A 15,975-nucleotide genomic window follows, 5' to 3' on the forward strand; every position below is an offset into this window, starting at 1 on the left:
GAGGGTTTTTCTCCGGTCAGTGATGTCACATCCTGACCCTGCCGGCAGCTCCAGCTGTCTCTGGATAACCCGCTTGGAAGCCGGCCTGCCGGCCCCCCCAGCCGCCGCGGTGGGCTCGCACGCTCACCGAGCGTGGGTGGGCACTCAGACCCACACCCACACCCCCGCACCATTCCTGGATGCTGAGATCCTGTTTGGCGTGCGGTCCCAGGCCGCTGGCTGGCTCCCAGCTTTCACGGGAGAGCAGTGTGCTGGGGGAAAGGAGATAAAATCCTGTTGTGTCCCCCCCCCGCCCCAATCTTTCCAATCCCTCTCTCTTCATCCTTCCTCATCTGCACACACACAGAAACCAGCCAGAGGTTTCCACGCCAGGTCAATCTGGACACCATCCAAAATAGAAAAGCCGGGGAGATAGGGGAAAGAAAAAAAAACCAGAAAAACTTTCTCCACACACAGCACTTACTTTCTGTCTCTCTCTCGGAGGTGGGGTGAGTTCTAAAGCGCGTCGCGGTATTTAAATCCTGCTCAGCAAAGGCAAGCCTGCGCCAGCACGCTCGGCGCCGAGAGGAGCGGCCAGCCAGCGTGGGATGAGCCCGGCAAGGGCCGGGATCTGCTTTGGGTGGGGGTGCAACACTTATGGGTGTTGCTGCGGGGTGGGAGGCAGAGCACAGCCCTGGACATTCACGGCCCCCTTCCTGGCATGGTGATGTGTCCTTCCCAGGGGATGAGCCGGGCTCAGCCGCGGTGAGATGAGACGCTGGCCTTGCTGGAACGTCCGCAAATTGTTTGGCACCGGGACAGTTCTAGTGAGGGAAATGTTTCTAGGTTTTGCTTAAATGTGTGTAAAACTCAGGTTCAGCCAAGCGTTTGCAGGCGATGGGGTGGGCTGGGGAGTGGGGTGCAGGGCAAGGTGGAGTCAGGAGCAGGAGTGTGAGAAAGGAAACCACAAGCCCAGCAGCCTGAGATGGTGGGAGGATCTGGCTGCTAGGCACGTTTGTATGAAGCAGGAGGGTTTAGGATGAGGGTTTGACTCCCTGAACCCTGTTTGGCATCCTGTAGTGCTTTGACTGTGATTTACCTCCTGACCCCATGCAGCCTGTGGGGTGCATCTCTGCAGGATCCAGACTCCTTTCCCCATAACAGGGCTTCTCAGCTGCAGGCGATGCCAGGGTTTGCACTTAAGGCACAATGTTCAGAGGCAGTCTTTAAAAATGAAATTACACAGCAGTCTCCCAGACCAGACAGACACAAGGGAACTTGGCTCAGCCCAGGCCCTGCAAGGCAGCTGGTCTCCTTTCCTCCCTCTCTCTGTGCAGGTGGTTTGGTGCAGGTGCAATAGAAACTCTTTGGCACCTGCAGCAGCATCTTATTAGAAGTAAAGAAGACATTGTAAGGGCTATGTCATCGGGCAGCGGCCACCAGCGGATCACTTTCAGCTGAAGCCAGAGGGAATTGGAACTTGCACACCCCATAAGGCCCTTGCTTTCCTGCCTGTACTCATTTGGGACGTGGCTGAAGGGCAGGTCCTGAACCAGGTGACGGCAGAAAGGCACACCAAGGACATACAGGATTCACCTGTGCTTGACATCCACTACAGTCTGAGATGGCTGAGGCTTCTCACACATGCCAGCACGTTTCTGCAGAAAAGGTAAAACCTTGAGGTGAAGTGCCCTGCTCGCTCAGCTCCTGGGGCAGGAGGGAAGCATGAGCTGTCAAATTCATCTGTCGAGCTGCTTTGACCACCACCATCAGCAGCTAATTCAGTACAGCAGCCATAACCCCAAAGCTCAGCTCTTTATGTACATCTACCCCAGGACCTGTGGGCTGAGCCTTTTCCACTTCAGCCTTGCCCTGCTCACGAGTGAATCTCTCACAATCATTGCAGATAGTCTCAGGTCGAAATAACACCCCTAAAATCAGGATCTGGCGCAAGTAGCCCAACAGACTCTTCCTGGCCACTGTCAAACCAGCCCCGTTCCTGCCTCCAGCAGGTTCAGGGAAACTCTTTTTCATCCCCGATGCTGGATACTCCCTGCTTGCACATCACAGCCACCCCAAGTCCCAGCAAGGGCTGGGCAGTGTTGCTGCCCTCCCTCACGGGGAGCTGGCAGTCACCAGTGTCTGCACCCTTCCCCAAGGGATGCAGGAAACCACAAAATGCCCTCAGACCTTGTGAGCAGGAGGCAGAGGTCTGCCGAGCAGATGTAACTCCCAACAGCCAATGCCAAGCCAGGAGGAAACTTTCAACTGAAATCCCAGCAAAAAATGGGCAGAAAGCCAAAAGTGAGGGGGCTTGGCCAAATAATAAATATCCCGAAGGCAGTTCATGGCCAGGATTTGCATCCAGGCGAGATGGAGCCAAAATACTTAGAGGCAAGATGGGGTCCTCCCACCCTCAGTGGTCTGGAGCCAAAGGAGAGGGGCCAGGAGAACAGCAGGAGGGATGGGAGTTACGTCAGCTGCAGCCTCACAAGTCCATGGGGGTGAGCAGCATATCCTGCTCAGGGAGTGACCCCCTCGCCTGAAGTTTTGGAAACCTCACAGAGCAGAGAGCCCACGGTCCCAGAGCCACCCGGGGGCCCAGCTGTGGGGAGGGAGGCTGGAGTCACTTGGGAGAAAGGAAAAGGTCCGAGGGGCAGGTTTGGGGCAGGAGGGATGTGTTATTGTGAAGAGGGCATTTGATTGTCCTGGAGGAAGGAAGAGGGGGAAGTTGGTCCCACTCCTGAAGGCAGGTGCATGGCTGAATTTATCAGGGGGAAGGAAGCAGGGATGGAAGCAAGCCCAGAGTGCTGGGCGGCTCCATCAGACCTCATGGAGGGTCACAGGAAGAGGCCCAAGTTAGCAATGCAGGTTCACATGGCGGGACATGGCAGTGCTGGGGGGAGAGGGTGGGCACTGTGAGCCCCCTGCCAGCCCCCCACCAGCCGTGGCACTGGGCTGGGATCTTCCTGGCCACATTATGCCCAGCACGGCACACACCCCATCAGCACAGTGCCCCATCAGCAGAGCCAGGGAGGTGCCTGTTCCCAGGCAGGGTTTGAAGACACTGCATGCCTGTGCAGACCACAAGACAAAGCAAAGGGAGCAGGGGGTTTGCTCTGGTTATTCCCAGAGGGGCAAAAGACGTGCCCAGAAAAGTTCAACTCAGCTACACAGTGTCGGGAACAGTCAGTTCCCGTTCCCGCTCCACCATGTCCTGCACAAACTCAGAGACAGAGAGTGAGAACTTGTTCAGCTGCAGATCAGAGGGCACTGGAGTCCTGCCTTTTTCTAAGGCACAGGGAAAAAGCCAGGCACAGATGAAAAGCACTGGAGTCAGCGTTTTAAGTGAGGGTAAGAATATCATCCTTCAATCTGCACTTCCTTGATTGCTCTGACTGTTGCCTTCCCCAAGCCAGGGTGTCTCCCTGGAGAGCAGGACAGGGTCTGGGTTCCCTGCTGACATGGGGGTACATCTCCCCAGGGTGACAGGGGTGGGTGGGCAAGCCAGGGGGTTTGAGACGCTGATAACAAAGAGCCTCTGGCTGCAAAACTTGCTCCACTACTTCCAGCAGGAATTCCTGCCACATCCTAGCCCTGGGCTCTCCTCCAGCTGGAGGCAGACCACAGCCAGCACTGAGGTGGCTCCTACAGCACCTGGTTCAGCCATGGAGTCCTTGTTGCAAGATGATGGAGGGGCTGAACTTTACACAGGGCCACCAGGAGGCTTGGGCTTCTCCTCCATGAACATGTCCACTTGAGGGCTACTAAAAACAAGATGCATCCAGCTTGGGAAGACCCTGGCCCAGGAATGACTGGAAATCAGTAAAGCAACCTGGAAAATTATTGCAGGGTGTTTGCTCTCCCCAGGGCAGCTCAGGTAGGATTGAGGACACTGGACCAGCAGAACCACTGGCCTAACTCAGTGCAGCCTATCATGTTATTGACCATACAGGAGCAGCCTGGCCATCCACATGGTTTTCAGCACAAAACTCACTCAGAGTTCACAAAGCTGAGCAGCAGGCTCAGGCAAGCTGTGTGTGTGTGCCCAGAGCTTAGAATAAGGAGACAAACCTTCCCTCTAGTGGTTGTATGGCACATGATTCCCACAGTTACCTTCTCTACCGGAGAGTGTTATTTTTTCACCAGCCCTTAGGCTCAACACAGATCCTAAGTGCATCAAATCTTACAAATTCTGTGTGAGTTTTTAGTGGCTTAAATCTGGCACAGCTGCTGGTTTGCACAAAGCCACAGCCAGCCCCGGGGGTCTGTGTCCACTCTGCAGCTTGTAGTGCCTCTTCTAAAAACACCCAATAATTCCCTGGATGGACAGGAGTTTCACATCCAATGTATACAAGTCGCTGCTAAAATAAACTCCCAACAATAAAACACACTGTCTACATTTAGTGCTTAACTGAAGTGTTCACATCAGAGATTTAGAGAATGGTTTGGGTTGGAAGGGACCTTTTAAAGGTCATGTAGTCCAAAGAATGGGCTGAGAAAGGATAGAATGACGACGAGTATTACAGCAACAGGATCCTACAACTACACTAGCAAACGGTGTAGGAAACCTTTGTAACTAATCACACCTCCCTATCAGGTCGTGGCTAAGGGTAACACAGAAAATCTGACACGAGCCCTGCCCAAAAAACAGAGAGACAAGCTGCATGCCTTTCTTGCCTCCTTTTCTTTGGCAAAGAAGGGAATGCTTGCCAGCCCCAGCAGGTTGACAGGATGCAGTGTGGCCTGGACATAATAATTAGTGCTACGGGCCAGTTAGTGCCAGGATTTGATGCAGACATGGGAAGTATTTCAACATTGCTCCTGGGAAGCTCCTCGCTGTCCTGTGTTTACTCCTCTCCCTGTGCAGTGCTGGTAATGCACACACAGGCTGCATGTCCCACTGCTGCACTACGTCCTTGTCCACAGACGTGCTGATTGCCTCTGATGGGAATGAAAACAAGAAAAGCTCAAAGCACGAATGGTTTGGGATTCTTTTGTTGAAGGCAGGTTTAAAACCCCAAACCTTCTACAGTCTGTAAAGCCAAGCTCTTACCAACGCTGCTGTGTTAAAGCAGCTCCCCGTATTCATGCTAACATATTTTTTTCATGAGCTGTCGCTCATGGTTGGTGGCTCTCTGTCACTATTCCAGTCCATCTTGCTTTTATTACAGAGAGTGCCTTTCCTGAAATGGGAACAAGAGCTATTTTCTGCCCCTTCAAATACCATTTGTGGAGCTGGCTGACTAGATGCCAGTCTTAGAAAAGTTAACTCTGTAAAACAGGCCATAATTCCTCTACCCTATTAAAAATATACAAAAAAATAAACCCATGTTCCTATCATCATACTGCCCAGGAATAGCAGCTCAAAGACAGAAACATAGCAACAGGATCCAATTAATATATCGATTAAGAAGCACAAAATTCCCAGAACAAATATAGTCACTCTGTTTTTTAATCCTGAGAAAAACTCAGACCACAGTATACATCTGTGTAAGAAACCTCACAAAGAAACAAAGAGGTATCTGTTTTACACCATTGCTCCTATTCTTTCTTCTTGATGGACAAGCTTGTATAAATTCCACACAGATTAAAAAGCACTGGACCATGCAATTATAATGGTGGAGGGCATTTAAAATGCATTTACTGAGAAGAAACACTGGTTGTCATCTCTTTCCTGATGTCAGTACAGCCCGTTACATAGTTCCCTTTCTGTCACTTTATTTCAGATTTCAAAAATCCAGCAGGCAGCAGAAGTTACAGGATGGGGAAAATGGCTCTTTCTGATATAGTTACACCGAAGTACAGGGCTCCATTCTGGCAGTTAGTTACTGTCATTCAAGTGGTCCAAGTCCTCATCTTGCATCAGTGCCAGACAGGCTTGACTGTCACATTCCCAGGATGTCTCCAGATCCCTTCTGTAGCCAAATCCAATTTGCAAAACAAAGAAGACAGGAGCACCCCATGCAGGACCCCCTCCTGCCTGCTGCTGGCTCACTTCACCCGCAGCTCAGGCTCTACGACTTGTCAGAAACCTGACCAGGTCTCAGTTCCCTTCCAAGTCCACTTTGCTCAAGCTCTGCTATAACTGACATGTATTTAAATTCACTAGATCTGTGGTTGAAGGTCTCCACTAATTCGTAGGTCTCGGAACGATCGGTGGCATAGAAGAGCTGTGCCTGGTTGGCCAAGCACTGGGCTTGGTGCACCACCTGCGAGTGAAAACAAAGGACCTGTTACCATCCATGGTGGGATTTAAGTGTCCCGTTGAAAAACACTTCAGCAGTTGAAAAGCCACAGTCCTACCCATCAGATGGCTCAATTCCAAGCCACCTTTCTTTAGTAAATCTCAGCAAACCTCAACCTCCCTCTTGTTCCTGACCTACTTACACACTTCAGCACTGTGTGTTTTAACCACTCCCCTGCTGTGTGTGCACCTCAGAGGTCAGATATGTCTTTTCTCATCCCTGCCCACTCTAAGGCACTGGAGATGCACCAAGTCCTCATCTTTCCCCTCTTACAGCTGACCTACTTGCAAAGATTGATTGTTTACTCTGAGATACAACAGGGCAAAAGCATTACCAATGACTCTGCTCACCATTTCCGAACAGGTGTAAGTAGGTCAGTTAGAGGTGGGATATTTTAGTTATCTTGTTCCACCACTACAATCCCCACTGTCATCAGTCCAGGCCCTGTGCTAGTACAGATATGCAATTAACTGTGCACCCACACAGAGAACACAGGCACATAGAAACCAAACACAACAGCTCTGGAGGTCTCCTGCTTTGACAAATATAGTATTAACCTTCAAAACAGTTTTAATTTGTTGACAGGTGAAAAACAGAAGCTTTTTTTCCTTTCTTACAACAATAAACTATAATACCCAAATTAAAAAAAGGCAATGCATGAGCTGAAATCACCAAAGACTGATGATTCCCTTCTAGCTTTCCCTAACATTAAGCAGATTAGGTTAAAAAAGTTTAGCAAGACCATTCTTTGGCAAAGGGTCTTTCAAAGACTTCACTATAATTTGGTTTTAGTTCAAAACTGTAGGAGGAGTTGCAGCATAAAATGAAGGCAGGCAATGAACAGACTTCTCTTACCAAGAACTTGGAGTCCATTTCTGCTGTCATCAGTACTATCCCTTTTTCCTTCTGCAGCTCGGGATAGTGGTACAAGACCAACTGGCTTGGAGCTGTTTCACCCTGGGTCTGAAGGAGAGAAAGAAACCTATCAGTATCCCACAAAGAACTTCAACTCTACTGCAGATTTGGGTGCTTGATTACAAACCTTTGAGCATTAACTGCCACAGAGGCAGTTTTCAGGGCTTAAGGGTCAGTTCGAATTAAAAGTTCATTATTCCTGGTATTTACAGAAAACAAGGGATTTGCAGAATTAGATGGGGTTTTTTTTCTTGACTAAAGACCATTTTGCATTTAAAAGAACCCACAACTTTGAGAAAGATATTTCATCTTACAGCATCTACTGCTATTTTAAGCAGCTTGCACAAACAGTTCTAAAAAGTTTGGCTTTTGCTTCTATTTTGAGACTACTGAACTTCTGCCTCATTCTCATTTAGATTAGAGATACTTAATACCCATAACTTCACTAATTTACCTGTGATTAATTTACTCATTAACTCATAACTAATGGCATTTTTTCATGATAATTTTTTTCCAGTTAAGCTAGATAACCTGTTGGTTAAACTATTTAGCAAACACCATGTATTGCAATATGCTGATATTGTATATTTCTGGATCTTAAGCCAATTCTGGACTTTTTATTTCAAACACTCACCTGAACGTTTATTAGGGAAGTAAAATGTAATTCTGTTCCTGACCATTGCCCCACAAAGAACTCATAACCTTCTTTTCTTGGCAAAGCATAGAGAAACTGCAAAGAAACGATAAAATAAAAAACCAAACCAATTTTCCCTGTCATAGAACAAAATGATCCCTGTGTCACACTGGCCTCCAGCATTAATGTTTTAGGGAGAGAACCACAACAGAAAAAAGGGTTTCTTTGCCCCACCAGGAGGGGGGAAAACAAGAACCAAACTTCAAAGCAGACAATAAACCAGAATTACCTTATCGGTGTTATTTCATTAGCAAAGATGTTGGCATATATTTTTAACAGTATTTTACGAGACACACAAAGGAAAGGAAAGGACACTGGAGAACATTCAAACTCTGACCTTTTTGTTCCTGCCTAGAAAATTAACACCAGAAATGGTCAAACGGAAGGTAACGAACATTCAGAGTATTTAATCCTGTAATTTCACCAACTGTTCCAGAACAGGCAGCAAGCATTTTCCCTCTGGAGATTCACAGCCTGCTGGGCTCCATAGGCTACAGACTTGCTCATTTTCCCACACCAAGGGAAAGGACAACATGGGAGCAGAAAAACATGCAGGTTACCTGACTAAATGCCAGTGCACTGTACAGAAATGCACTTAAGGCTATAAATAACTTTCCAATCTCCAAGTAGCTCGGGAAGCCAGATATATTTGATCTTGCTCTTGGCAAGTGAAATATATGGGGCTAATCCATCAACCCAGTAAAGTCTCCATTCCCTGGGAGATTCTGTGCTCCCATTTCCTCAACCCTACATCTCTTCTATCTAGATCAAACTGTTTAATACATATGAATGGCCATTGCTTTATCTGAACGCTAAGACAAGTATTTGAACACCTGGGTTTTACTAATTGCACTGATACAATAAGTATCAGGATACGTGAGGGTCAAAAGTTTATGACTTTGGCTTTGGAGAGGAGAAGCACCACATTGCAGCTACACAACCACGCACTGCGAGTCGCTGCCATACGTACCGATGGACATTTCTGGGCTCTCTTCCACATTAAATCAAACTTCTCTGCCTTTGGGGAAGGAGAAAGAGAAATTCAATTTTCACAACACAAACGTGGATGCAGAGCTGTTCAAAATCACCTCATTAACCTCTGCAGGGTACAACTTCCATCTGGAGGAGGTCCCACACTGTGGGAACAGCTAACGATGAGCGCATGGAAAACTGTATTTGGTTCTTAGTTACCTAAACGTCATTGGCATCCCATTTTCACAGTGCTGTCCCTAAGATGCAGCAGCAAACTCCTTGGATCCAAAGCTTTATTCCTTGGAGGTAGGGGCCCCATGCCTCAGGCTTACATTACATCCTCTCCCAGTAATTGCTCCACTGCATCACATAGTGTCAGCAGCTGAGCAAGACAACATATCCCAGCACATCCGAGTTGTGGATTTTACATCACAGTCATCTGTTCTTCAGTATAAAAATGCAGCCAAGATATTCACTCAAATAATATACTTAGTTCTTTTTTATATTAAAACCACAAGCATGTTTGGTCAGCCCTGATGAAACCTGGAAGTCTCATTCATGTGTTCTCTGTGTTCCCCCAAATCTTTTGCTTCCCAGCACCATATATTAATACCTACTCTAAGGTGCTCAGGAAAGAAAACATATGCCATTCATCAACAAGCAATTCCTCTGTGTGTACTTCGGAGCACTGGAGAAATTATGAAAGGCCTTTCTTCCAGCCAACAAAAAGCTTCTGGCAAAAGACAAAGGGTTTTTTTTTTTTCCCCCATGACACCATGAACTGCTTCCTAATGTGCCTGGGATCTGGTTTGCATTGAAGCCTTAAAAAGTTTGCAAGCTTCTCTTAAAACAGTGCACCAAAGAACAGTGCCAGCCCCAGCCCCACTAATGAAAGACCTACATCATCTTAACTGGAATCCCTGGCTTTGGCCCTCTGCTACAGTAAATGGGCAAGTCAAACTATTTTCACAACATCCACACGTTGGGAAAACTGAAACCCAGAGCTGCTTGTCTTCAAATTCCACACTGCCATTTTCAGAGCATACAGCACATCATACATTTAGGATACAGCCTCCCACTGACTGCAGTTGCAGCTCAAAGGGCCAAATACAATTGCAAATCAGAGCCCAGATCTAAATGAGGTTTCAAGAACTCAGGGAACACACAACTTGTGCACAGCTGTGAAAAGGCAGATTTAAGAGATGGCGATCACAGAATGACTCTGAAGAAAAGAATAAAAAGAAATCCCAAAAGCGGAAAAAAAAAAAACCCTCCTTCAGCCTAACACAGGCTAAGACCAATTAACATCTGGTAAAGTTATCAGGAATAAGAAATATGATCTTATCACAGGAAACACCATGCAATCTCAACGAAAGACAGTGCTGCCAATAATTGTAAATGTATGAAAGAAAGCCACACGTGATTGTCCACGTGCAAGTTACCAGCCAAGGGCTCTAGAACTGCCATATTAACCTTGAGTCAGCAACTCTGAGGAAAAAATAAGTAACTCTAAAAATACAAATGCTACCTATATAGACACGAGGGCCCTGTGAAGAGTATTGGATGCTCATAATAAAATAAAGCCTGGAAATTCAAGCCAGGTATGCAGAAAAAAGTACTTGATTTATTGAGACTCCTCCAAATGACAAAAAAAAAGGGATATGCATTTTTGGAAACAAAAGACTTTGTTTGGGGTGGTAAGATTACTCAGCCCGGAAAGAAAGTTTGTTCTTGAAACCTCATTTTCCTTAAATGATTGCTTTTAAAAGCAACAGAATCACAGTTGGAAAGGAAAGCTTTGCATGCTGGCTTTTCAAATGCAAAACTACAGGGACACTACTTACGGGAATAACAGCATAAACTGTATCTTTTGCAGAAAAATACTGATTCCAAATCTGTAGGAAACCAAGATGATGAGATACAGTTAAAATCCAGAATCTAAAAGTAATATTAAATGCTTTAGAATGTCAACTAACCTTTGTAAGCACTTTGAGAAGTCATTTTTTCAGTCAAGCCTGACTGACTTTCTTGCTAAGGCAACACACTCTTCCAAAGGTTGCAGAGTACTTGTACCAAATGACAAATTTCAACCAGGTAACAGAAATCATCAGTGGGCTCAGAGGTGGCTCAAGATGTATTAGCCTTCAGAAGTGCTTCTTACATTATTCTCAAATATCACACTAATGATTTCCAGAGGGTTTGAGAGGTGGGTTTTTTTGGTGCTGGTGGTTTTGTTTTGTTTTTTTTTTTTTAATAAAGAACATACAACAAAACATTTTCAACAGAAGACAAGTCTTTGCATAATGCTCTTCTGTGTTGACAGTCTTTTTTCTCCACCACAGCAGGATGGCAACACCTATAGAGGAACTCATAGTTTCTAATAAACAAAAAAGCACAGGTAGAAGTCCAGAGTTCAGGACTTTTTCAGTTGCTCTTCCCCAGTCCTACACAACTCATGAGAATTGTCAGCAAAATTTTTAGTCAGTGAAACAGAAACAGGGGAAAGAAAATATGAGATCTAACCCAAGCCATATCAGAAACATGCAACAGAGGTGACTATTAACTAGATAAAAGGGAATACACTACAAAGCCAAGCAGGTATTAGGGAGGATAATTTCACTTACACTGCTCTTCAAACAGATAGACCCACCCTGCTCCTCCTTACCCTAACCAACTCTAGTTTGAGTACACAGGCTCCCAAGTGACAGATTTTTTTGACTCAAGTCCAGATGTATTATAGATGTATTATTTATCAGGTAGGACAACTTAGCTAGATGGATAAAACTTTATCTTCTTCTATTGATATGCATGTGAATATGCTTTTTATAAACATACATCCACAGCTGTGTTTTATTTTTCAGTCTAAGTAAAAATTTCCATCCTTACATGTAGATTACATGTAAGTACAGATGTGAAGCAAACCTTATTCCATTTAAATCCATTTAAATCCATCACCTGTTTTATCTCCTCTGCTGATTTTTCTTTCACCATCTCAACATTAAGAATTGAGTCAAGTGTCTGCAAGAGAAAGCATAAAGAATTTGCCATGATGCCAGTTCTCTGAATCATGTAAGAATGCAGAATTAATGGATGCATCTACAGTGAACAAAATCAAACTAGAGGAACTTAATTCAACTTCCAGTGTGACTTAGTCCTCTTAATTGCCAAATAAACTAGTAAAACATAAGCAGCAACACACCATGAAGTGGATTTACACATTGAGGCAGGAGAGATTTTTTTCAGGACACAGCACAAGCTTCGCTGCAGTTGTGCAGGGCTCTACTGAGGCTGCAAGAGGAGTTGCATCCTTTTACCTTCAGCCATCTCAAACAGATGCTTTTTGGCAGATTTACACGCAGATTGTGCGTTTCACAAGAGTGTGAAAGAGAATAAAACCATTCTCTTGTCCCTGGGCTGGTTGATCATTGGAAATGTATTTCCAAGATGTAAAAGCAGCTTAACCCTTTCCATTTACTGTTCAGAACAGGTCTCCCAATTAGCAGGAACTTCCAGGGTGTCATAGAGAAAGGACAGGTTAATAAAAACCAGGTTAATAAAAACCCAGAGAGCCAGGAGTTTTAAGACTGAACAGGATCCCAATAATAAATTGAAATCTTACACTCAAATGGAGCATTAGGAACACAAGATTTATGTCAAAGAGCTCTTGGCTGAAGATCTGATTGTGGCAATACAAGTTAATCTACATCCTTCATTTGCCACAATGTCCCCTCCTAACACTTAGGTTTGTTTCCCTTACCTTATCCTTTGTGAATCCTCCCTTTGACGTCTTAGCGCCCAAGCCTTCTGCCTACAAGAAAACATTCTTCTTTAGTTTTATAGCTAATGCCTTAATATAATTTATTTGCCTTCCCTGCCAATCATAACATGGCTGCTGACAAAAATCTCCTGAATGGGAGCTCAAGTTTAAGATATTTGAAGATTGCTGCGGTGTATTTTTAATAAAATAAATGACTGATTAAGTGAAATAAATAACTTAATGTTAATTATGAATGCCAAGGCCAGAAAGGATCAGTTAAAAGCAAACTATTAGGCATTTTTGGATCCAATATTATTTCACAGGTTTTTTGCATTCACTAAAAAATGATAAATGCAAGATTGTGTCAATCCATTTGGTCAAACTGATCTGGAACTAATTAAACACTTAATCAAGACATCAGCAGGGAATTTACAGTCTAAAATATAGCAAAATAATACACTGGAATACAGAACAATACTTTTAGCCACCACACAGTGAAATTCCAGGGCTCCTACGAACCGGAGCACTGCAAGTTTGTAACATTATGCTGAGCCCATATAAATAACTTTATAGCTTTAATGTATGTGATTTACAAAGAAAATTGGCCTTGCCTTTTCTTCCATGCATCTGATAAATTCTCCTTGTTTGGAATATCCCACAGGCTGCTTTTTCACTTCACTTCTTTTTTCCATACGGGATTCAAACACATCTGGACTGGATCTGAATTGGAAAAGGGACTATTAACAGTACAGTGGAACCACAGAACATCTTGAGATGGAATGGACCCATAAGGGTCATCCAAGTCCAACTCCTTGGAGCATAACTGGACAAAAATTCATATGACTAAAACATTTCAGTTTTCAATTATGACAATAAACAGGGACAATCACTGCAGTGTTAAGAAACTGTCTAAGCTGTTGCACAGTGTATCTGCTGAATCTCCTACAACCCAAGGCTTTGGATTTCAGTTTTTGGCACTGGATTCCAACAAGGCCACGTTGGATGGGGCTCTGAGCAACCTGGTCCGGTGGGAGGTGTCCCTGGCCATGGCAGGGGGGTTGGAACTGGGTGATCTCTAAGGTCCCTTCCAACCTAAACCATTCCACAGTTCTATGATTGAGTCTATGAAGTCTTTTGCTTCCTTTATTTTTGTTGCTAAGTAAGGCAACCCACCTTTATCAGGATAATTCAAAACCATGATTCTTCTACAGGCTGTTCCAAATGGGGCCTTTCCAACAGATGGACTTGCACTCAAAATAAGACCAGCTTCTACCTACTAATTTTCTGTTCAAATCTTCCTTTATAGTATGACAGAAGACTAGAAGCTGGGATACTCTTTGCCTGCTCCAATGGTTCCCAAAGGTGGAAAGCAGTGCTGGGTGATGAACATCATTCGGCCTTTTAAAATGCTTACTGTGGTATTTGATTCATGTTCTTAACTTAAAATTCTGATTTATTTTTTTTTCTTAGCAAAACTACCTATTACCAAGCTGAGCACATCAGCAGACCACCTGGGTATGGACAACATCCCTGACACTGGCAATTCCCCTCTATCCCACCCTCATTTTGGGGTACCCCGCCCAATATTTGGGGTTCCCTTACAATTATGAGATACCCAGGATATTGGGGAGACTCCACAGACTTTGGGAGGAGCCCCTCGGATGTCAGACCCCCCCCCCCCCAATGTTTTTAATGCCCCACCATGCGATATTCAGGACAGTGAGACAAGCTCACTGTTAATCTCCCTTTTCCTCCCCCAAATTTTGGGGTTCCCCCACCCTTAGGGAAGACCTCCGGATTTGGGGGGGGCCTCCAGGATGTTGGAGCCCCGCCCCCGGATTTTAATGTCCCACCGTGGGGCACTCATGACACCGGGACAACCCCACCGCTGACCTCCCTTTTCCTCCTCCCCCAAAATGACACTCGCTGACTCGGTGCCAACCACACGTGAACTTCGAGGCAGCCGTAGGCCTACACTAACCAATTTCCGCATGAGGGCGCAGCTCTAAAATATAAGGACCTCCCTCTTTTAAAAAACCAGCTCCCTCAGCACCCCCTTTGCCCACAGAGCAGCTCCCCCACCCACCTTCCCGCTGCCCCCTTCCCTCCCTCCCTCAGCGCCGCCTCCCCCCCCCCGCACCTCCGCAGCTCCTGGATCTTGTGGCGGTACTTCCCGTAGAAGGGGTTCTCCTCCAGCCCCGCCTCTCCCGATCCCGATCCCGCTCCCGGCCCCAGCACCCCCCGAGCCGGCGGTGCCAGCAGCCCGAGCGGCCGGAGCGCGGCGCGGCTCCTCAGGGCCGCCCCGAGCCCCCAGCCCTGGGCCAGCGGCCCCGCCATGGCCGCTCCGCCCGCCCCGCCCCGCGCTGCTCCCGCCCCGCCGGCCGCCCACAGCCCGCCCCGCCCCGCCAGGGACCGGCCGCAGCCGCAGGCTGGGAGTGAGCTTTTATTGGCGTCGATTAAAAGGCCCGGTACATCTCCTCGGATGGTAAGATTGACGGGGAGATAGACAACAGGTTAGCAAAGGCATACAGTGCTCTCGGAAAGCTTCATAAAAGAGTTTGGCGAAATAAACACCTGAAGAAAAGTACAAAGATCAGTGTTTACAGAGCCATAGTGCTGTCTACTCTCTTATATGGATCCGAATCATGGGTCATCTACCGCCACCACCTGCGTCTCCTAGAACGCTTCCATCAACGCTGTCTCAGTTCAATCCTAAACATCCACTGGTCAGACTATGTGACCAATACATCTGTTCTAGAACAAGCAGCAGTCACAAGTATTGAGGCCATGTTGATGAGAACACAGCTGCGATGGGCAGGGCACGTCTCAAGGATGAAGGACCACCGCCTCCCTAAGATCCTGCTTTATGGTGAACTTGCCACCGGCTGCCGCAAGAGAGGAGCCCCGAAGAAAAGATACAAGGACTCCCTGAACCAACATCTCAGCCTTGGCCATATTGATCACCATAACTGGTCTACTCTGGCCTCCAGTCGGAAGGCCTGGAGATACACCATCTATAACGCTGCTGATGCTTTTGAGAACGCACGCACGATCACCCTTGAGGAGAAAATGCAGAAAGAATCGTGCCTTGCAGAATAGACCATCTAAGGAGTCTTTCTGCTGTGCCTTTTGCAACCGGACATGCCTGTCTCGTATTGGCCTTTTCAGCCACCAATGCGCTTGCAACAAACGTGGGTAGAGCCCTTCCCAAATCTTTGTTCGTGAAGCCCAGCCATGAAAACATGGCAAAGCGGAGCCTGAGCCCCGCGGGGTGGGTAAGCACAGGGGAGGGTACGCGGGGGTCACCCAAAACCACAAACACAGCCTGAAAACGAACCCGGGAAGCGCAGCGCGACAGTGAGTCTCAGCAGTGCATCGCGCTGTTCTCGCTCTCACCGCTTCATTTCTTT

General features: G+C 46.5%; 1 protein-coding gene across 1 annotated transcript; it reads right to left on the reverse strand.

The window, feature by feature from the left end:
- Nucleotides 1-5,416: 5,416 nt before the first annotated feature.
- ATPAF1 (ATP synthase mitochondrial F1 complex assembly factor 1) lies at nt 5,417-14,934 on the reverse strand. The gene is made up of 9 exons (XM_027747109.1): nt 14,706-14,934; nt 13,177-13,285; nt 12,566-12,616; nt 11,764-11,826; nt 10,653-10,703; nt 8,807-8,854; nt 7,777-7,872; nt 7,083-7,190; nt 5,417-6,191 (listed from the first exon to the last, which is right to left on the reverse strand). Exons 1-9 carry the CDS (start codon nt 14,900-14,902, stop codon nt 5,997-5,999), a joined length of 918 nt encoding a protein of 305 aa, XP_027602910.1. The 5' UTR covers nt 14,903-14,934; the 3' UTR covers nt 5,417-5,996.
- Between the last annotated feature and the right edge of the window lie 1,041 nt (nt 14,935-15,975).

This window comes from Pipra filicauda, unplaced genomic scaffold (assembly GCF_003945595.2).
Source record: "Pipra filicauda isolate LSUMZ 115617 unplaced genomic scaffold, ASM394559v2 scaffold36_size6622888_pilon, whole genome shotgun sequence".
NCBI lineage: Eukaryota > Metazoa > Chordata > Aves > Passeriformes > Pipridae > Pipra > Pipra filicauda.